Source organism: Oryza brachyantha, chromosome 3 (assembly GCF_000231095.2).
Source record: "Oryza brachyantha chromosome 3, ObraRS2, whole genome shotgun sequence".
Taxonomy (NCBI): Eukaryota; Viridiplantae; Streptophyta; class Magnoliopsida; order Poales; family Poaceae; genus Oryza; species Oryza brachyantha.
In genome coordinates, this window is record NC_023165.2 from 8,852,281 (window position 1) to 8,874,570 (window position 22,290).

At 41.3% G+C, this 22,290-nt stretch overlaps 5 protein-coding genes and 1 non-coding gene across 7 annotated transcripts; 3 read left to right on the forward strand and 3 right to left on the reverse strand.

Moving 5' to 3' along the window:
• Positions 1 to 211: 211 nt before the first annotated feature.
• Positions 212 to 2,584, reverse strand: LOC102712972 (myb-related protein Zm38-like). Its single transcript, XM_006649864.2, has 3 exons — positions 2,252 to 2,584; positions 1,942 to 2,071; positions 212 to 1,105 (listed from the first exon to the last, which is right to left on the reverse strand). The coding sequence occupies exons 1-3, from the start codon at positions 2,382 to 2,384 to the stop codon at positions 442 to 444; spliced, it is 927 nt and encodes a 308-aa protein (XP_006649927.1). The 5' UTR covers positions 2,385 to 2,584; the 3' UTR covers positions 212 to 441.
• Positions 2,585 to 3,372: 788 nt separating this feature from the next.
• Positions 3,373 to 3,444, reverse strand: TRNAM-CAU. Its single transcript has one exon. It is a non-coding gene; the product is annotated as a tRNA-Met (tRNA).
• Positions 3,445 to 5,040: 1,596 nt separating this feature from the next.
• On the forward strand, positions 5,041 to 6,389 carry LOC102713250 (circumsporozoite protein-like). 2 transcript variants are annotated; one of them, XM_015835309.1, is made up of 3 exons: positions 5,041 to 5,593; positions 5,724 to 5,972; positions 6,127 to 6,389. In XM_015835309.1, the coding sequence occupies exons 1-3, from the start codon at positions 5,065 to 5,067 to the stop codon at positions 6,183 to 6,185; spliced, it is 837 nt and encodes a 278-aa protein (XP_015690795.1). In that variant the 5' UTR covers positions 5,041 to 5,064; the 3' UTR covers positions 6,186 to 6,389. The 2 variants fall into 2 exon arrangements, with proteins under 2 accessions (XP_015690795.1, XP_015690796.1); XM_015835310.1 differs by having other exon boundaries at positions 5,041 to 5,323.
• Positions 6,390 to 7,083: 694 nt separating this feature from the next.
• LOC102713529 (mitochondrial import inner membrane translocase subunit TIM22-4-like) lies at positions 7,084 to 9,903 on the reverse strand. Its single transcript, XM_006649866.3, has 4 exons — positions 9,507 to 9,903; positions 8,143 to 8,333; positions 7,992 to 8,064; positions 7,084 to 7,503 (listed from the first exon to the last, which is right to left on the reverse strand). The coding sequence occupies exons 1-4, from the start codon at positions 9,667 to 9,669 to the stop codon at positions 7,418 to 7,420; spliced, it is 513 nt and encodes a 170-aa protein (XP_006649929.1). The 5' UTR covers positions 9,670 to 9,903; the 3' UTR covers positions 7,084 to 7,417.
• A 210-nt stretch (positions 9,904 to 10,113) lies between these two features.
• Positions 10,114 to 13,437, forward strand: LOC102713807 (eukaryotic translation initiation factor 2 subunit alpha homolog). Its single transcript, XM_006649867.2, has 5 exons — positions 10,114 to 10,736; positions 11,704 to 11,850; positions 11,926 to 12,030; positions 12,792 to 12,890; positions 13,027 to 13,437. Exons 1-5 carry the CDS (start codon positions 10,221 to 10,223, stop codon positions 13,177 to 13,179), a joined length of 1,020 nt encoding a protein of 339 aa, XP_006649930.2. The 5' UTR covers positions 10,114 to 10,220; the 3' UTR covers positions 13,180 to 13,437.
• Positions 13,438 to 18,674: 5,237 nt separating this feature from the next.
• LOC102714079 (glucan endo-1,3-beta-glucosidase 9) lies at positions 18,675 to 21,387 on the forward strand. Its single transcript, XM_006649868.3, has 2 exons — positions 18,675 to 19,041; positions 20,238 to 21,387. The coding sequence occupies exons 1-2, from the start codon at positions 18,689 to 18,691 to the stop codon at positions 21,337 to 21,339; spliced, it is 1,455 nt and encodes a 484-aa protein (XP_006649931.1). The 5' UTR covers positions 18,675 to 18,688; the 3' UTR covers positions 21,340 to 21,387.
• Positions 21,388 to 22,290: the final 903 nt, after the last annotated feature.

Below are 22,290 nucleotides of genomic sequence, written 5' to 3' on the forward strand. Positions count from 1 at the left end.
GGATGAGACAGCGCTGATCGCTCGATTTATAGGCCGGAAATTCTAACGCAATTCGGAGTCGGATTCCGACGCGGACTCGTAGCTGAAAATTGGAAGTACTACAATGGAGCGCGCAAAATAGATGCTATGCGTGAGGAACTTGCTCGCTTGATGGCTGAAATAACAATTTGGCGCGCACAGTGAGGATTGCCTACTCGATAAATTCGATCGATTATGCTACTGCAGTACTGCTAGATTGCTTGATTGATTTATTATGTCAAATTTCCAGCGATAGATCATGCTACTGCAGTACTGCTCGACTTAATTAATGACTTCACACATCCTAGAGCGTAGCAGAGTAATTGTCTAACTGATAAACCAATGGTTAAATACATAAATTGGAATCGGCGATCTAAGGTAAAAGTAAAAACACCACAACAGTGTAATTAAGCAGACAACTAATCAGCAACCCCACCCGAGCTCCGACGAGGAGGAGCCGCCGCCGCCGCCGCCGTAGTAGGCTGGGTCGGCGAGCATCTCGGCGATGAGCTGGTCCACCCCCATCTCCTTGTCGCAGTCGAGGATCGCGTCGATGAACGCCGACGCAGCCCCCGCGCCGTCGTCGACGGCGCCAGATGCACCGTCGACGTCACCGAACGCGCGGCCTCCCACAATGCCGGTAGCCGCCGCTGCCGGCCCCTCCTGGTACTGGCCGAGAGCAGCCTGCGGCGCGTCAGCGTGCCCGGCGAGCGCCGCGCCGGTGGCATCGTCGGCGAGGAAGTCGCTCCAGTTGAGCTGGTGGGGCTTCTGCTCCGGCGACACGGGCGCGTCGGCCTCGACCTTCGTAACGACCTGCTGCTGCGGCAGGGCGGCGAAGTACGGGGCGTCGTGGTATGCCGTGAATGCCGGTGGGGCGGCCTGGCTGGCCGGGACGTACGAGGCCACGCCGGCTGTGGGCGGGGGGCGGATGGCGAGCGTGCCGATGCTCTGCATGAGGTCGGCGATGGGGCGGTGGGTTATGGGGTCGATGCCACGCTGTCGCAGCTTCTTGCTCAGCTTGGTGTTCCAGTAATTCTTCACGTCGTTGTCCGTCCTCCCCGGCAGCTGGTTCGCGATCAGCGACCACCTGCCAATTTGCACGCATGCACAAACTCGATTACAGCAATTGCATGCATGCTTGATCATCGTAGCATCATTCGTTGGTATGTCACACGCTCACAAACACTAGCTCGATCCCATTTCGGTCTCAGGGTAAAGCTGGTGTCATAACGTGTTTAGTGTTATCGGTAACAAGGTGAGTTAAGTAAGGTTTAAGATAGTATCACCACTAGTAATTAACTGCTAATAAATAACGGTGCTACATGCATGCATATTGTGCGTTCATATTGCTGGATCAGTTTGTTATTGCTCAGAGGGCCTTGATTATTATGTCACGCCATTTTCGTTCACATCTAGGTTGATTCCATCTCCAATGACTATGAGAGAGGTCGATTGTGTGCGCTAGTTAGTTTTTTTAACTATTACAATTTAGACAGATCTTCAGTAGTTCACAACAAAAACAGCATTACCCAGAACAAACAAGAACATAAAGTCGCCAAATCAAGCAGGAGGTTTCAGCAACAAATGGAAATATGTGCGCTAGCTATTTCTCATGTCAGGATTCAATACAATTTTTCACGGATGTTCAGTATAGTTCGCAACACAAACAGCTATTCATTAACCTCAGAAACCGCAACGATCATGAACACAAAATCGCCAAAATCAGACTCGATATATGGCAACAAGCACGTGGATTATTCCAAAACGGCAGCAAGGTGGATCTATCTTACATCAACGACAGATCAATCAGGAGATTTCAACAAACAGAGAATACACGGACCACGCCGTCACACGCTGCTGACGACGACTGAAATGACGAAATATAACGAGGCAGTGAATGAACGCGACTGCGTGTATTCATACCTGCTCCCCAGCATGGCGTGGAGGGTGACGATGAGCTCCTCCTCCTCCTGCGTGAAGTTCTCGTGCTTCAGGTTGGGCCTCAGGTAGTTGGTGTACCTCAGCCTGCAGCTCTTCCCGCACCTCTTCAGCCCTGCACCCAAATCCACCAATGCAAAATTTTTACACACCAAAACGGAAAGAAAAGAGCAATATATATATATATATATAAGAAAAAACGGCATGTCGCGTGGTCTGGTCTGATCGAGCAAATGCAGGCACGCGTCTCTGATCGCAAGCTCCCATCAGCGATGCTGTCGATCGATTGCACGACCTGCTCTCTGAGGAACGGAGGTCCAGTTGCCGGTGCCGTGGGTGGAGGTGTATGCCAGCAGCTTGGCGTCCTCCTCCGCCGTCCACGGCCCCTTCTTCACGTTCGCCTTGTCGCAGCACGGCGGCCGGCCCATCCCTCGATCTCCTCCCCCTCCCTCTCCTTCTCCTCCTCCTACCACGGTGAGCTCACCAGCATGCGAACGGCTCTTCTGACGAGACCACCGCAAAATGAGCAGCAGCGGCACATATAGAAGACGATCTCGATCTCTGATGAGGAAGGCATGGTAAAAACATGGCAGGAGGCGATGCCACTGCGACGGAGGCGTGAGCCCTCAGTAGTAACAATAATCACGCACAAATGGTTCTTTGGAGGGCGACGCATGCAGAGCGAGCGGGCAGGATTAGTTTACGGCGACTGGTTAAGTTATAATAAAACACGCGCGGCTGCAACTGCTTCCTTCCGGCAAATCAACAGCTTACCGGGGGTGGGGAGTTTAAATTAGCTGCCTGTGCGTGCTGTGGGTTGGTGTGGTTTAATCTAATGACGAGGGGGGGGGGGGGGTGAGCCGGGGGGTTTTGAATTTTTGATGGTGTTTAAGAAATTTTTCACGGCTTTGACGTGATGATTTCTCACGACATCGACGCCGCGGAATCGGTTTTATCCTGCCAGGGAGGGGGACGCCGGGGGGGGGGGGGGGGGGATCAGGCCCCGAGCGCTGCTTCGCGCAATCGCGCGTCGCTCTACAAGGGTTTTTTTTTTTTTCCTGAAGATGCGATTTACGTTTGTATACGGGAGATGTTTGATGGATGTGGCTGCATATAACTCGCTGGATGACTGCTGACTGCAAGACAGCTCGTGCTGGTACGGAGAAAAAGTTGGAGAATCAATCAGGTCCATGTGCGAGTTGGAGAAATCGGAATCCCAGCTGAATTTATCGCGATGCAGTTCATGAGGATCAGATATTCAGATGCAAGTTTGAGAAATTGAAAGGCCAACTGAATTTATCACGTTTCGTGACTCATGAGGATCCGATATTCAGATGCAGTAAGAACGAAAAACAAAGGATCGGAATCATCAGATATTGCAACAAAACAGAAAATAATTGGGAAGCCCATCTGAATTATCAGAGCCAGGTTTCGATCCTGGGACCTGTGGGTTATGGGCCCACCACGCTTCCGCTGCGCCACTCTGATCTTGTTGATTACAGAAGTACGGTATCACAAAATCTCTATTCTCTTTCCGAAACCAGCAGATAGTGTATCCCACAGGATGATTACATTACATTGTCAGTAAGGAAGAATGACTCTCCAACGCAAGAAGTTCTCAACAACATCAGGCGCACGACATGGTGTTCGTGATAGGCATCAGTGAAATATTACTTGCACTTGCTGGAGCCTAGATAGACTACGGGTCGGTTTAGTTCGCGGTTAAAATTGATCTCACCAAAATATAACTATATAAAAATGAGCAGTATCAATATTGTGAAAGCTAAAGTTATAGGTTTTTTTTACCGTTCTTAAAAAGTATCTTGAGACATCATAAATTTTAGTACTTTGAGGTACTTTTTACACTGAAAAATATGATATTTGAGGTAATTTTTTAAAGATGTTAAAAAAAACTCTAAAGTTATATTTAGTTTAAAGCCAAACTAGGGTCATGTTTGGCTTCTAGCAAAAGAATTTGCCAATATTTGAAAAAACATTAGTATGGTGGTCAAATTTTGGTAAGAACAATTTTTGTTTCAAAACAAATGGCCCTACGTATCGCCGTAGATGACTATGCTTGTTCATAACTTCATATAGAAGACTATGTTTTTTTTAAACTATATAGAAAACTACGTTGGAATTACAAGGTTCCGTTGTAAAAAGAGGTTCGAAACGGTATATTGCCCTGCATAAAATTATAAATATAATCATATGATTAATTAAACATTAATTATTAAAAAATTCAATAATAATTTTGTTTGATTTTTTTGAAGCAACTTGTATATAAAAAGTTTTCTACATACAATTTAATAGCTTGTAATGCATGCTAAAGAAAATCGAATAAGTAGCCAATTCTGACCTTAGTTTAGAACGGAACTAAGTCTTTTGATAAAGAAAAAGGAGGAAACTGGTTGATTGTTCCATATGCTAAGAAAGTTCATGAATGCTAAAAGTTGATAAGGTGCAAACCAGCTTTAAAATTCAAATTTCAGAGAGCACGAATGGACCAAAAAGAACCCCAGTATTTTCCATCCAAAAAGGGTCCGGCACAGCAGCAGATCGCAGCGCAGCGCTGCCCCGTGCGTGGGAAATGTGTAGGCCTCTGCTAGGACGACGTGCAGATCGGACGGATACGGTTGCGTATGCGGCGCAACGGACGGATCAGATCAGGTCAGCGCTGCATCCACCGCTGCTGTTGTACTCCTTTGGACCGAGCCGAGGGACCAAGCGTCAAAACGAGCATCCACAATTTTGCATTCCTGCGGCCGGAAATCCACGCCGACACGGCGCAGTCAGCGCGTGCGATCCGCCGTCCGCCCCGACACCCACTTCCGCCAGAATCGCAAAGCGTTAAAAAAATCACGGCGATTTGCCGGGCCAACCGGCGCGCGCCAGGGCGGCTACGCGGCCCCAGGCAAGGAACGCCGGCCACCTCCGTGGGACGCCGGACGCGTGTCCCCGCGCCCGCGCCGCTGTCTATCTATCAACCGCCTCCCTCCGTCGTGGCGAGGCACGGCACGGCTCGTCTTGATCTGCTCGCAGTACTGTGCGACGGTTGCAGCCACTCCACCCCGCCACACGTGAGAGAGGCTTGGTTCCGGTTCTGAGATGGAGGATTCGGTGGGCGAGGAGGAGAGGAGGGAGCAGGAGGAGGCCATGGCGCAGGGGAAAGAGCGTGGCGGAGAAGACGACGCGGGTGGGGAGAGCGGGTTTCTGTCCACCGTGGCGTCCAAGATCGGCGCGGCCATGTCCGGCGGTGCTGAGGAGGACGGTGAAGGCAATGGCGACGGGAATGTGGCTGCTGCTTCTGGTGGCGGTGAGGAACAACGGAAGAGAGATGGCGATGGCGGCGGCGGCGGAATCTTCGGTAAGATCCTGCCCACCGAGTCCATGGCGCAGGGGAAAGAGCACGGCAACGGAGAAGTAGATGGTGGTGGCGTTGAGCCAGGTGACGGGAGTGGGTTTCTGACCACCGTGGCGTCCAAGATCGGCGCGGCCATGTCAGGCTCTAATGGTAGCGGCGATGCTGAGAAGGACGACGGCGGCGGCGAGCACAATGGCGATGGGAATGTGCCTGCTGCTCCCGGTGGCGAGGAGGAAGGAAAGAGAGATGACAATGGCGGCGGCGGAATCTTCGGTAATCTCCTGTCTGGCTCGCCCTTGCCGGCCTCAGCTGAGGATTCTCTGCTCTCCAATCAATCTCCATAAGATCAGCAAATCTGCATCTTTGTTTGGACTTAACCGTATCTAAATTCGTTTTGGGACAGTGGAGACAGAGGAAGAGAGAAATGAAGTGGACGAGCAGGGCCAGCAGGCTGGGATCCTGGGCGCTGTCGCCTCCAAAATTGGCGTCGCCATGTCCGGTGCTAATGGCCATGCGAAGCACGGCGTCGGCAACGAGGACGACGCTAGGATGAGCAATGGCGATGCTGCTGACCATAGTACGGCTGAAGAGAAGGGGGATGGGCAGAATGGCGGTGGGATAATGAAGCAGCTCATATCAAACCTCCCCACAGGTACGGGTTCATCATTGTTAATCTGTCTCTAATCTGTGCATGTTCTAATCATAAACCGATTTACAACAGTTTTGTACTTCTGTCAATTTTGTTTGATCGATCGGTTGAATTGACACTTTGACAAGAGTGTTCTTTGTCTTTGCCTTTGCTGCAGATGATCAGGCGCCGGATGCTGAAGAGGCGTCCCTGCTCATCGCCATTATCGACGACTAGCCATAGTAGGAATATAGGATACATCTCGTCGGCCAGAAAAGACGATGTAGTTTTCATTTTCCTAGGCTATTTTTATTCTCCTAGTTTCCCTCTTCACGTGGATACTACATATATGCAAACACAAGAGAGAGAGAGACGTTTTGTTTTAAGACGAGACGTTGTTTATTGACAGGTGTCTGTAATCACATTTGTCTATAACAAGGAATTTATATCTTTGAAGTTTCACGCTGTCATCTTTTTTACTTTCTGAAAAAAAAAAGCCAAACATCGTATTTATAAACAAACAAATAATAAGTTACGAATAAAGATTTTATATACGTATTATTACCAATCTAAAACAAAGACTACGAAATAAAATTTGATAATAACACTTCAAATCAACTTCATATTTAAGGTTAAATTCAAATTTTGGCTAGCATAAGCAAAAGCAAAAAACTAAGAATGTTATTATGAAAAACTTTAAATTAACTTTAAATTTTAAATTTTAAATTTCAGGTTGTATAATCAACAGCGAAAAGACTAGGTGTCGCTGTGGTTTATAAGCGAAACCTTCTTATGCGTCTTATAATTTTTTAAAAGGATAATTTACAATAAAGGTTAAAACGTGGTATCACTCCAACTATACCAGATCAAATTTAACTTTTACAAAGTTTAGGATAAAAAACAAATATAACTAAATATACATATTCTAATCAGCATTTAATGGGGTGAGACCTAGCCAATTCGCCACCGATTGCGAAAATAATAGGGTGATCGTTTGGATGTCATATTTACAAACAAAAAATAATGTGAATAAAATTTTATATACGTATTCTTAGTATTCTAAAAGTTAAGATTAGAAAATAAACTTCAAGTAAAAAACTTAAAAACAACTCTAAATTTAAAGGTCTATACGCATAAGCAGATGCGGAAAGATAGGGATGAATATAGCAGCAGCCGTATAGTGAGAATAATACAACATATTGCATAACTCGAAATCATTGTATTAAAGCTTGGTTTCTATAGACCTCGCAGCTACTCTAGCTTATGCCTACGATGTTGGGTAGTACTGGTAGAATAACAAAACCATGGCCTGCAAGGCAAGACCTCATAAGACAATGTCAAACAGTGAATGTTGTAAAATGGCTTGGTTTTCTGGGTGCTCAATCCATCTCATGGTTGCTAACTTGCTACAAAAAGCTTCACTTAAAATTAATGGCGGATAGGGTGACACAAAGTTTCCATCAAATGATTCAAGTATGACGATCAAAGAACTTCTCAATCATTACCGAGAAGGTAGCAAACCCCACACATCCAACACATGTAGCTTTAGGACCACCTACAAGAAAGCACAATTTCCCTTGGTGAATTTTCAAATAGAGATAAAGCAGGAGCAATAAATAGAAAAGTGATAGGCTAAGATGTAATGTGATCCATAATGTTGTTCCCCTCATTTGTGATTTACAAGCTCACAAAACCGAAAGTACCAAACAATTGGTGCTAAACACAAATGCATTGCAGTAAAACAGTGATACAAAATCACGAACCAAAATCTAGTCAGGGACATGCTCTACTGCAAACAAGTGAGAAGATAGAAGTACATCCAGCTTCTGATTATTAGAAATGAAACTTGCAGCAGGAAATATATCATTTGTTCAACTATATGAATTACACGAAAACATCCAGCCAGCCAGGGTAAAAATAGCTAAATGATGTGATGTGGATCCATCTCAACCTATTTTAAAACAACAATACTTGGGGTTTATATATTTTTGTTAAACTTAAAGTTCAACTTAATTTATGGGCTAATTTCTTGAAAAACATCACCTTTTACAGCTAAAGCTCCTCCCGTGACACAGCCAGCTACTGCTGTATTGGTAGTGTCATGCTTTGCACGAGCCTGCAAGAACATGAGAAGTCAGTCAAAATCAGTAAAAATAGATTGTAGACATTCATAATGAACAAAATAAACATCTACCTTCTCTATGACACATTCCGCAGCAGAGAAAATCAGGCCCATAACTGCAAAGGTTTTGGCATTGCTTATACTTCGCCTACCCATCTGCTTAGCTGTGTATACTATTTGCTGCCTTGCTGTCATCTCCTCTGTTGTAATTGGGTTGTCCAAAGCTCCAAAGAATAGTCCCATAAGCACGCCAAGACCACCCCCTAGGGAATTAAATGGCTGCAGTGTTAATACCGTCTTGCCACATATTCATTGGGTAAAAAAGGGAAAAAATATACACTTCAAGCTAGGCTCTAGTGAGTATCACTGAATATTGACGAAAATTTCCAAACTGGTAGTTAATACTGATATTATGATGGACTAGAGCTAAAAACAGTATGCAATAAACTGAATTTATTGCAAATAGTTATAAAGAACATGATACGAGGCAAAAAAAAAAGAGAAGATATTTCTACACCACAAATTTTTCCCTATTGCCATGTAGATTGGATATATGTTCAAGAAGCTGCTGAAAAGCTATACAAGTTAAAGTGGAATGTGCCAGGCATCAAAAATATTAAATTTCATTGTAATTTCTGTATTCTAAAAACAGTAAAGTTTGACTAATCAAACTGCACCTAGATAGTAGCACTGCAGGAAAAAAACTTGAAGTGGAGTTTTCTTGCATTTTCCAAATCCTACCTGACAGAAGTGAAATTTTCGTTCTCATGACAAATCACTACAAGAAAAGTTGCACCCAAAATATCTGAGGCTGGTTCGCTTGAAACATACGCGTCTCCATTATCTCATAGCGTTTCACATGAAAGTTCATTCAGAGGATAACTGAATCAACGTATTATCTCAAAGCATTTCACATGAAAGTCCATTATATCAAAGAATTTTACATGGAAAAAAACATCGCCTGTTTTTTCTATGGTATCAAGAGCTTGATTGTCATCTATGTGTACCAAAATTTCTAAGTACAGCACATAAAAATAGAGAGGATAACCGAATCAACGTATTACTCACACACACAGTTTCTGATTTGCAGGTTGAAGTTCATTAAAAGAAGAAAAATAAATTTCACCTCTTGCAGAACCGGCATCCTCTTGCTTCTAACTATTTGGACAAAGAAACACACGACCAACAAAGCTCGACAACATTAGGTTCCAACCAAAGCACGGTAACGTTCGCAGTGGTTTCAATAGACAAAGCAAAACCATGCCTTTAACAGATTCCCAAGTTCATATAGTCCCAACATACCCCAGGACCCAGACCAAGCACAAGCTTGAACTTTCCCAATCAACATTAACTCCAACAAAAACTGGCATTGGATCCAAGCTACTTTATTTGCGGAAAAAAAAAAGAGATGGAGGCAGGAGGCTCGCAGTGTTTACCCATGACGCCACTGACGACGCTGCGGACGGCGCAGTTGTTCCAGATGTCCTGCCCCTTGATCTCCTCCGGCGTCGGCATCCGAATCGGCTCCACCACGGCCGCCTGGCTAGCCGAAGCGCCGTCCGCCCCGGCAGCCGCCGCGGACGGCTCCGGCGAAGCCATCTTACACTACCACAGCCTGGCCCTCCTCCGGGATGGTGGAGCTAGCAGCGGGCAGGTCGCCGCGCGGAGGGTCTAGAGAGAGAGAGATGGCGAGCCAATGAGGTCGCCGTTGAGAGGGAGCCAGCCAGCGCCTCGCCGCCGCTCGCACTCTCTTCTCTTCTCTTCTTTCCTTGCCTCTAAGAAAAGAGGCGGCGGCATGGAAGGGGATCCCGGCAGCGGCGGATGCGTGATGAACTGATGACGCCCTCGCGTGAGACGCACGAGCTGTCGCCGACCACTGCAGTAACCAGTACGCAAACTGGCGTGCGTTTACGTATTTTTGCATTACGCAAACGGTACTGTATTTGCGTGTTTTCTGGCTAGCAATATCTAAAGGCGTATCCGTCCCACCGGCACCGCGTGACCGTCCGATCCGTTCATCGCCAGGTTTACTCCGAGAGCGCAACAAAAGCATCCTTGCCCACGCCGCCGCCGCCGCCGCCATACCAAAAACCCAACCAAACCCTAGATCCACCGCCTTCCGCCCTCCGTCTCCGGCGACGCGCGACACGATGCCGAACCTCGAGTGCCGGATGTACGAGCCGCGGTTCCCCGAGGTGGACGCCGCGGTGATGATTCAGGTGAAGCACATCGCCGACATGGGCGCCTACGTCTCCCTCCTCGAGTACAACAACATCGAGGGCATGATCCTCTTCTCGGAGCTCTCTCGCCGCCGTATCCGCTCCATCTCGTCCCTCATCAAGGTCGGCCGCCAGGAGCCCGCCATCGTGCTCCGTGTGGACCGTGACAAGGGCTATATCGACCTCTCCAAACGGCGTGTCTCCGAGGAGGAGGCGCATGCCTGCGAGGACAGGTACAACAAGTCCAAGCTCGTCCACTCGATCATGCGCCACGTCGCCGAGACCCTCGGGGTCGACCTCGAGCCGCTCTACCAGCGCATCGGATGGCCGCTTTACCGCAAGTTCGGGCACGCCTTCGAGGCTTTCAAGCTCATCGTCGCCGACCCCGATGCCATCCTGGACGCGCTTACATATGAGGAGAAAGAGACCGGCCCCGACGGACAGGAGGTTGCTTTCTTTCTCTCCTCAGACCATCAAACCACCAGTCCACCACCATCATTTCTTGTCTGCTCATCCTCTGTCTATTTAATTTTTTTGTGCATATGATGAATCAGATTAGCCATGAGAGTTAGCAGCTTGCCTTGTCTATATGGCTTAGGCTGATGCCTTGTGCTGATTTCACTTAAATGTTTCTGTGCATCTGTGCTAGTCCATTAGTTATTTTTCCGGGGTAATTAGTAGTACTCATTTCTATTAGAATGAAAATTGGTCATTATTGAACTTGCCTCCATATGGAAATTATTAGTTGAGGCAGTAACTAGTTAGTGGCTTATAGTATTTATTGTGGAGTGATCAATATTGATTTGGTGGCTCTAGTTTTATGCTCCCTCCATGTCCATATGTTGCATATTTTGAAGTAACCAAAACCAAACAAAAAATTGGAAGGGAGTACTAGGTCAGGATTATGTAGTTTGATGCTCGAGTTACTTCTATACCATTTGCATTACAAAGTTCATGCATTTTATATTGGCTTGCGCTCTCTGGAGTTTACAGGAAACAACACTCTATGCATTTTGGTGAGATAGGTGTTTAGGCAACCCAGAAAATGAACTTTTGGATTTAAGTAATCATTGTATCATTTCAACATTCAATCATGGAGTAACCAGCAATTGGTATATGGTGTTATATTATAGTAATGGTGGTTAATACTGTGTATCATTTCAGCTTTCAAGCACGGAGTAGCTAGCAATTGGTGTATGGTGATATAGTAATGGTGGTTAATTTAGTTAACAAATTAATACGTTATAGTACATGACAAGAAAAATTGGGCACACTGACTTGAGTTCTAACTATTTTTGCAATGATTTTCAACTTGCATTGTAATTTGAATACTGTGTAGTTTCATTCTAAAAGCAATGTTTGCATGATTACGTTTACAAATATTTGAGATGAATTTGTTTAAATTTACTGGCAGGTGACTAAGGTGGTGCCTGCTGTCACTCCTGAGGTCAAGGATGCCCTAGTTAAGAATATAAGGAGGAGGATGACACCACAGCCACTTAAGATCCGTGCTGATGTTGAGATGAAATGTTTCCAATTTGATGGGGTGCTTCACATTAAGGTTCTCCTTATCCCTGCATCTTCCTTAGGACTTATTGAAGCATTTTCTGGTCACTGATTCTGTTTGAATTTGCAGCAAGCAATGAGGAAGGCTGAAGCTGCTGGTAATGATAATTGTCCTGTGAAGATTAAGTTAGTTGCCCCCCCACTCTATGTTCTGACCACACAAACTCTTGATAAGGTTGGTGTTATCTTCGGCTTATTTTGTTGATAATTGTAAGCTTTGTGTTGTGCTTGACCGATGAGTTCATATCTCAGTTTTAAAACATAGAGTTCGAAATTTAAGAATCACACCATATGTAGAGCTACCAGATGAAGTGTCCTCCTCTATGATAAAGCGCTGATGCCACTTCCCTCAATTTTTATGTATATGTGGTAACAAATTTTTCGTGGCACATGTTTCACATCAATCCACATCTATTCAGTAGTGTGGAAATGACTTTTCATGCTATGTATTGTGCTGAGCCTTTCTTATATTCTTTAAACTAGCTATCAGTTTTGTTAACCACTGCTTTAGTCCATATTATGGTTCGTAATTACGCTAATACATTGGTCAGTGAGCTATCAGCTCCATAGTCCATACAATAACTGCATAGCATGAACATTGTGCTGTGCCATGATTTTTTATCCATTCTTAGCCCAGTTTGAATTAGCAGCCTCCCTTGGTTAGTTAGGGTTCTGTTTTTTGTGACTTATGCTTATATTCATGATCTGACATCCTTTAGGACAGGTTACCTCGATTATTTACATGAAGGTACTTTTAAGATCATGTAACTTGTTATTTGCTTTATTACAGCTATAAACATCTCCTTAGTTTCCTAACTTTTAAGATTCTTGAACTGTTCTTTTAAGTTTAAATTCCAAAACCACCACTACTATTGGGGGTTATCATGCTTAAACTCCATTAAATTGCAACTGGATTTTATGTTACGTTTTGAACAGGACCAAGGCATTTCAGTTCTCACTGATGCAATTAAAGCATGCACAGCAGAGATTGAGAAACACAAGGGAAAGTTGATAGTTAAGGAAGCACCAAGAGCTGTAAGTTTTCCAAATTTTCTCTAGTTTGTTTAGTTTTTTTCAGAAAAAAAAGCTTTTACTGTACCTAATTGTCACTCTCTGCAAGTTTCTTCAGTTCATGAAACTTTTTGCTAATTTGCACTTTTTTTATAAACAGGTGAGTGAGAGAGAGGATAAGCTCTTCAATGAGCACATAGAAACCCTTAACGAGCAAAATGCGGAGGTTGATGGTGACGATGACAGTGAAGAGGAGGAAGATACAGGAATGGGTGACATTGACCTTACGAATTCCGGCGTCAATGCGGATTAAGTCTCCGCTGATTGTTTTGGATGAGTTTTGTTGTATAGCACCAGCCAAATCTTAAGTCGTCCTATTTGAAAAGAGTTCATTAGGTTCTGGTGGCTGTTACCCCATTGAATTCACTGATACGTGTTACCTGGGGAGTTTGCGTTTTGTGGTTGAGCTCGTGTTGGCGAAGCTTTACTTTGCTCGAGTAGCATCTAATTTTTTTTCTTATTATCGAAACATAATTCTGTTGCTATACGTCGTCTTTGGTTGGTCCCTTCTGTTGCTCATCACTGCATGAACATTCATACTGATGCTTGCATCATTACAGGTTCGTATGGTTTTACTTGTCTAGTTGTCTTTTTTATGCGCCCTGTGCCGGTGTCTCATTTGCATGTGCGTTTGGCGTGATACAAGGATGGTACCAAGCACACAGGCAAAGCAAATGCGAAGCCCATATTTTCATTCAACCATTACTCTTGGGTAGAATCAAGAGAAATAGCAGTTGTAAGTCATCTTTTTATTGTAAGCGAAAATTTAATTTTTTAACCTTGGTTTTTTCTTTGAAGTTTTTTTCTTTCATCCTTGGTTTTTAGATTACTAGAAATGTATATATAAAATTTTATTTATAAATTATTTTTTATTTGTAAATATGTCGATTGTCCTTTTCTATGAAAAAAACCATAGGAAAAAAAAACAAATAATCAGCCGTTGTGAAGGAACCACAGCGTGGGTTGACCGTCGAGCGGTTTAGCGACCGTTATGATGGTCTGAAATTATAAATTATAAATTTTTAATCTTAAATTTAGAATGATTTTGACAATTTTATTACAGTTTATTTTGAGAGAATTTCCTATATGCCACTAAAATTATACCATGTTCTTTTTATGCCATGCAAAAAATTGAACTTTCCTCTGTCCGATTCACTTAATTTTTTCTTCCTTACGTGTCACCGCGGTTAAGTTTTCCATCCAACTCCGTTAACTTATTTTGCTTACGTTTCTTCTATACCCCTACATGCCAAATGACCTGAAACATAGAATTAAAAATTGGTGTTTTTAATAAAATTTGAAATTAAGCCAGCAGAATTGAAAATTGATATTTTCAAATAAAATTTGAAAATTGATATTTTCGGATAAATTTGAAGTGACCCACAATATAGAATTGAAAGTTTGACAAATATCAATTTCCCTCCTTAGAATTTTTCAGAGATTTTCTGTCACTTTGTTTACTTGTTTAATTTTTATTTCAGAGATTTAAAACCATTTTAGTTTTTGAAATTTTTCAAAAGGTTTAAAAAGATACCCAGGCTATGATAGTTAGAGATTGAGGTCAAATATTGCTCTTTAGTACTCTTCAAAGTACGGAAATTGATATTTTTTTAAAATTTTTCAATTCTATATTGTGGGTCACTTCAAATTTATTCGAAAATATCAATTTTCAAATTTTATTCAAAAATATCAATTTTCAATTCTGCTGTCTTAACTTCAAATTTTATTCGAAAATATCAATTTTCAATGCTATGTTTCGGGTCATTTGGCATGTAGTGGTATAGAAGAAACGTAAGCAAAATAAGTTAACGGAGATAGATGGAAAAGTTAACGGCTATGGCACATAAGGAAGAAAAAGTTAAGTGAATGGCATAGAGTGAAGTTTGATTTTTTTACTGGGTATAATTTCAGTGGCATACAAGGAATTCTCTCTTTATTTTTCAGTCAATGTTTTTTATCACTAAGATTGTGTATATAAAAGTTATATTTATAAAATATTTTTATTTGTAATAGGACATTTTCTTAGTTTTCATTGAAATTTATGATACTTAAGAAAGCATTTGGATATACTACAAAGAGCAAAATTTCGGTATCTCTATATAATTAGTACTTGGATATACCAAATATTTAAACTAATAAATATGGTATCTTTTCAAAGTTGATAAAAATGCTCTTTTTTGTGTGTGAATGGCTCAATGGAGGAGTGATTTTGTGATAATTATTTGATGGTACCAATAAATAAATTAGTTATTATAAATATAAAAATGGATTTAAATATATTTTAAGAAATTATCATATGCTAGTTGGTTTTTACGATATTGCACCATTTAAGAGTTCAGCTACTTATATGTTGTGACTCCTTGAGCACTCTACTATAGTTGTTTTTTGGGAAATTTAACTTTTTGCCACTTACGAGTGGTTAAAACATATTTGCCACTTGTTGTTGTCTATGACATATAGTTCTAGTGATAAATCTATTAAACGAGACTAATGTATGTTTGCTAAGGCACAATGATGATGGTGGTGGCTGACAGTGAATCCGTCACCTATCTCGCCATAACTATGACTTGTATATCAGCCATTTTTATTAGCTATATTTTAATAGTGTGCTAATGATATTTTTAATAAAATCTCGTATAACGCATCGACAATATAAACATGAAAGTACTCGCCATATCGTATTTGTTCGCTAAGGCATATGTACTTGGATGGTTTCTGCACTCAACATTTTTGGTCCAGTTTTTTATGTATAATGTTTCTGCCATTAGCTAAAGCTACACTTTATTTATTATAAGTAGTTGTAGGTTCAAATTATGTAGCTGATGTAACCATTTCAAAATCACTATTCTAATGCACTTGTGCGCGAAATTGGATAACCTGCCATTGCATAGCTAATGGCCCAGATGAACAGCGCAACGCCATTGGCATAATTTCATACGTTCGTTTTCAAATGGACAGCCATATATTCATCTGCTACAATGATTTGCTACAGTACAAAATAGTAATTGATTATATTTACTCACATCGGTCTGCTACAGTACCATACGTCCTGTCATATACAGTACGGTACCATTTTTCCTCTCATATTTTACTGTGCTATCATGCCATTGCTAATGGCAGCTGATCCGAATCCGTGTGCGCAGGAACGAAGGCATTTTCAGCCCAATCAGTTGTTTATAAATGATGTCTTTACAATTTAAATTTTAATAAGGTGGCTAAAAGAAAGATTTTCCTATAGCATAAATATTTATTTAACAATGAAAAATACTTATATTTAGGAATGAGAAGTTTCTCTCAATTTGTTTACTTGCGAAAGCTACACTTTACAAATAACTTTGGATGGGTTTTGGGTTCATTTGGTTTGCCACCATGCCAAAAATATTGCCAAAAAAAAGCAATGTTTATAACTTATTGGCAAAATTTAGTGAGAAATAAAATATTACCAAATAGTATTCAAACTAAGGCCTTGTTTAGTTTGCAAAAATATTTTACAAAAACAACACACCAAGTTTTTAAACACACATTTAAAGTATTAAACATAGTCTAATTACAAAACAAATTTTAGATTTCGCCTGGAAACCGCGAGACGAATCTTTTGAGTCTAATTATTCCATCATTAGCATATGTTGGTTATTGTAGCACTTATGGCTAACCACGTCCTAATTAGGCTCAAAAGATTCGTCTCACGATTTCTCCAATAACTGTGTAGTTAGTTTTAATGTTTATATTTATTTAATGCTTTATTTAGATATTTAAAGATCAATGTAATGTTTTTGGGAAAAGTTTTTGAAAACTAAACGGGACCTAAGAACGGGGCGCCTATTGGTCAGCTGCCTGAAATTTTGAGTTTTGTCAGTCATTCTCTCCACAACATCACATCTACATCCAAAGGCCAAAAGGAGAAGATACTGCTATGGACTACGCCTCCTCTCCTCAATGAATTTTGAGCCTATGGGCTTCGGGCTTTTGGGCTTTTTGCTGGCCGAGTGTGTGGATTTAGTTTTTTTATGTGCTTACATATGCCTCGGGCATTTTCGTCTGGGGACTTAGACCGTGTTCGGTAGGAGGGGACAAGTTACCTCAACCGGCGTAAAAAAAATAGCAATAGATTAATACATAATTAATTACTTATTAATTATTAAAAATATTAAATAGACTAATATGATTTTTTAAAGCAACTTTACTATAGAATTTTGTTTTACAAAAAATATACCGTTCGGAAAGCATGCGCGTGAAAAACAAGAGAGATAAAATAACTTAGAGCAGTATAAGCTAACTATAAACATATTTTAAAAAGGTAAGAGATGATAGAGAAGAATAATAAGCTACTAATTTGTACTCAGCTGCAGCATGGCTATTCTATTGAACTTGCTTTTATCTGGGGTGCTGAACACAGCCTTAGATGTATATTTCGGGCCTTTGTGTAGGCCTATAGTTTTAATCTACTTTAGCCTTAAACTTTTGGGCTTGGATGTGTATTTCGGATTTTATTTGGACGATAGTTTGACTCATTGTTTTGGACTTTTTTTGTGCGCAATCAATTTGTATGCTTTGGACGTCAAGCTAGAAACCAAAAGTGAGGGTGAGGGTGGAGAACAATCCGAAGAGGAGCTCAACCAGATTGACCAAAGGAAAAAAGGAGAGCAGAAACCAGATTGGCCGCACACTATGAGCAAAGGCCTAGAAGGAGGAACTAAATGAGGGGGAAGATCAAACAAGCAGAAACCACTAGAGGTGAATAGCTTTGCTATTAGCTTTATTTTTGTTCAGTTGATCTTACGTCTCACATCCATTCAGTCCCCACCCCCTCTTTCATTTGGGTTGTGGTTCATATTGTACACTCCACATAATGCAGCACGGAAAAAATTTACCTGAATATACATATAGAAACTTGTTATTCTGCTAAGTTATTCCATGTTATTTCCGTCTTAAAATAAGTTTATTTTTTTTAGTTTTTAAATATGATGTTTGATTCTTCGTTTTATTTAAATTTTTTTTACTATTAATATTTGCATTGTTATTAGATGATAAAACACGCGTGACTAATATTTTAACTTTTTTCTAATATTTTTCAAATAAGACAAATAATCAAATATTGGACATAAAAAATCAAAAAATAAACCTTTTTTTAACAAATACTCCCTCCATTTCATAATGTAAGATGTTTGATTTTTTATCTGCAATGTTTGACCATTTTTCTTATTCAAAAAATTATAAAAATATCATTTATTTTATTTGTGACTTACTTTATTATCAAAATAACTTTAAACATAACTTATCATTTATTTATACTAAATTTTAAGTAAAACAAATGGTTCAACATTTGAACCCAAACCATCTGTGCAACCTCTAAAAAAAAATGTTAAACTGAGGCAGTAGTACAAAACTTGATGTTGTGTCCTCACAACCTCTAGCATCATCACCACTTCACCAGTCCAGTGTGATCCCAACTACTCCCTCCTTCTCAAAATAAAACAATTTTTCATTTTTTACCTACAATTTTTGACCTTTTATTTTATTTAAATTTTTTTTACGATTGATATTTTTGTTTTTATTAGATTATAAATCATGAATAGTATTTTACGTATGACTAATTTTTTTAATTTTCTAAAAAAATTTTAAATAAGACGGATGATCAAACGTTAGACACGGAAACCGGAGAATTGGTTTTTTTTTTACCGAGGGAGTACATGGCCGACGCCGCAGTGGCAAATATGCAGAGGCACGTGACAAGTCCTGCAGCGTACACGAAACACGAGGCAATGCGGCCCAGCTGTGGCCGCCACCCGCTGCCGCCGCCGCTGCTCCTGCTGCTCCTCCACGCCTTGACGCCACCGCCGGCAGCCGCCCCGGTGGGCGTGAACTGGGGATTCTCTTCCTCCCACCCGTTCCCGGCGGCGCAGGTCGTGCGCGGCCTCCTCCTCCCCAACTCCGTCCCCCGCGTCCGCCTCGCCGCCGCCTCCCCCGACGCGCTCGCGGCGCTCTCGGGCACCGGGGTCGCGGTCACCGTCGGGGTCCCGAACGAGCTCCTCCGCCCCCTCGCCACCTCCAGGAAGGCCGCCGCCGCCTGGGTCCATGACAATGTCAACCGCTACGCCTCCGGCGTACGGTTCGAGTAAGAAACCCCATGCTTTTCCTTCCCTCCCAGACTCCCAGTGTGCATTTTTGCACTATGCACCAAAGCTCACGCATCTGCCACGGTTGATCTTGTTCTGGTGGTATAGGTGGAATTTTTCTTTGGATTTGAAGAGGCCGACATAGTTCTTCTAGTTAGTTATGTTTAGGCATGGTATCCTCAGTAATCAGTATTGACATCAGTTGACTCGATTAATTAATTGGATTTGGCGATCATGCTCAAGTCACAGCCAGGCTCAAGTTTTTAGTGGGATCCCACTTTTTTCTGAATGATCAATTACTCTAATATCCTTGTGGAAAAAATCAAACGTGCTCTTGAGTCCTGTAAATTAATTTGGCAATCCTAAGAATAAACCAATCTGAACTGAAGATGGAATACATTTCTTTAATAATGCATTTGGTTGATTTCACTCGGTCATACATCATATGTTAATGTTTTGTTAGTAAATTGGATTACCAGGTGCCTTTAAGTTATTCATCTTTAAATGGAAATGGAGCTAAGATTTATGAAACACTCCACGAAATCAGTACCCACATGCTGATCAGTGTGTCCATGCTATCGAATTATATGCCCTATGACTTATTTTGGTTAACAAGATACTGAAAAAAAATCACTAGGCCTAGTTAATCATGGGAAAATTTGAACGCACAGATAGTTCCAATCACTTTATTTCTATATAATAATATGAAACATGCTATTGTTTTCAACATGTAGGTTATGTAGAGATAAACTCATCAGTTATAACTTGGAGCATGGAAGAATATTTCTGCTCCATCTGAGTACCTATTATTCTTTTCCCAAGTGCATAAATAGCATAGAAACATAAATACAGATTCTGCAATCGCTATGTCAGAACATTGTTCCTGAATACCTGAAAACAATGTATACTTGAGTCTAGTGCAATACTGTTCGTGGTTTCTAAAAACCATGTCATCTGGGTCTTTAGGATCAACTGTGCTCAGTGCTTTTGCATTTAATTTGAATTGATATTAGTGTCGCTGTAGGGTTACCATGAATAAACCACTGTGGTTGAGCTGAACATTGGATTCATTTCAATATGTTTAGTAATGATGCTTAACACATTTGTGTTCCACATGCAATTTTAAAATGCATACTTTTCTGGTTATAGCTTCTTTATTATCTTTTCTTTTGACAAAAAAAAAAGGAATTTACAGGTATGTTGCTGTTGGAGATGAGTCATTTCTTCTCAACTATGGGCAACAGAATCAATCTTTTCTGGTCACTGCAGCAGCAAATATTCAACGAGCATTGGTTGATGCAAAGTTATCCAGTAAAATGAAAGTAGTGGTACCTTGTAGCTCTGATTTATACCAGAACACATCTACTCTGCCTTCTAAAGCTTACTTCAGGCCAGAAGTGAATGAGACCATAGCTGAACTTCTCTCTTTTCTTGCTAATCATAGCTCACCATTTATGGTTGAGTTGAATCCGTTTCTGAGCTTTCAACATAAGAAGAACCTGTCATTGGATTATTATCTTTTCCAACTAATGTCACATCCAGTAAGTGATGGTCATATCAAGTATGACAATTACTTCGATGCCAGCATAGATGCTCTGATTACTGCTCTAACTAAAGCTGGATTCAGTAACATGGACATCATTGTTGGGGGAGTAGGATGGCCATCAGATGGAGCTGTTAATGCTACACCTGTTATTGCCCAATCCTTCATGACTGGCCTGGTCAACCATCTAGCAAGAAAATCTGGAACTCCACTTCGTCCAAAAGTGCTTCCAAATGAGACATATCTCTTCAGCCTTTTAGATGAAGATCAGCGAAGTATTGCAAGTGGAAGCTATGAAAGACACTATGGCATTTTTACATTTGATGGTCAGGCGAAGTATCATGTCAACTTGGGGCAAGGTTCTAAAGCTCTGGAGAATGCCCCTGATGTGCAATATCTTCCATCAAAATGGTGTGTGTTGGATAATAACAAGGACATATCTAATGTCTCTTCCAGTTTCTCTGCAGCTTGCTTCAATGCTGACTGCACTGCTCTGTCGCCTGGTGGCTCCTGCTCAGGCATTGGATGGCCTGGTAATGTGTCCTATGCATTCAACAGCTACTACCAGCAACATGATCAGAGTGAGGAAGGCTGCAACTTCAATGGTTTAGGTTTGATAACCACTGTTGATCCATCCGTTGATAATTGTCTATTTACTCTTGCAATTGACACATCTACCGCTTCTTCTTTTCATCCAATATTGGCTATCTTGCAGATATTAATTTTGTACTTCTATACTTACAATGTATTGTGATATGGCTATGTATGAATGTATCTTCACTCCTGATGTCTTGGATCCAAATTTTGATGATCCTATCGGCCACCTGTAGTATGCACTAAACGAGATGTCTTGTAGTGTGCCATGAAATGGTACTACTAGTGCTGTAGTATTTCTTTTCTTTTCCTGACATGCCTTTTGAAGTTGACTGAAACATCAGTATCTTAGGCTAGTCTCAATGCAGAGTTTTATGATATAGCTACCAAGCTTGTAAACTTCTCTTTCATATTATGAAACTATCTTATTTAATAACTCTGTTAAATCAACAATTTTGTTGATGTGGCACCCTATTTAATGTGTATGATACCTCTATCAAACATACATTGAAACTGTCGGTTCGGGAGTAATTGCTAGACCTTTCATATGTGCAAGTTACTCCGGTTAGTCTCAATGTTATATTAACAGTGGTTTCTATTTTCATTAAATAGCCTGTCATATAAGCAAAATGATGACATGGTAACGTAATTAATGAAGATAATGAGGAAAAAATCTTAGAAATGACTTTCACGTGAAGAAACCAAGTTTTTTTTCACCCAATGCATCAAGAAGCTATGAATTCATCATTGCGGAGAAACAGGGGCGTCCGGGGGCCTATGCGAGGTGGGCGACCGTACAGGGCCCCCAAAAATTATGGGCCTTAAGATTTATATTTATAAAGTATACTAACTATATGTAATCATTTTGGGTTTTCTAATTAGAAATCAGTCTAAGTTGTCTTGTATAACAAGTATATATCAACAATTTAGTTCTTTAAAATTTTATTCCACAAGAAAATAAAGGTCCGGTCTAAATTCTAAATCTCTTGAAGCAACATGAGTGTTTTTTCAATACAACCATTGTATAAACGTCATTAGTTTTTTTGTTTTGGTACTCGATATTAGACCTCTACTTAGTGCTCTGAATTGGGCCTCATATTTTAGGGGACGC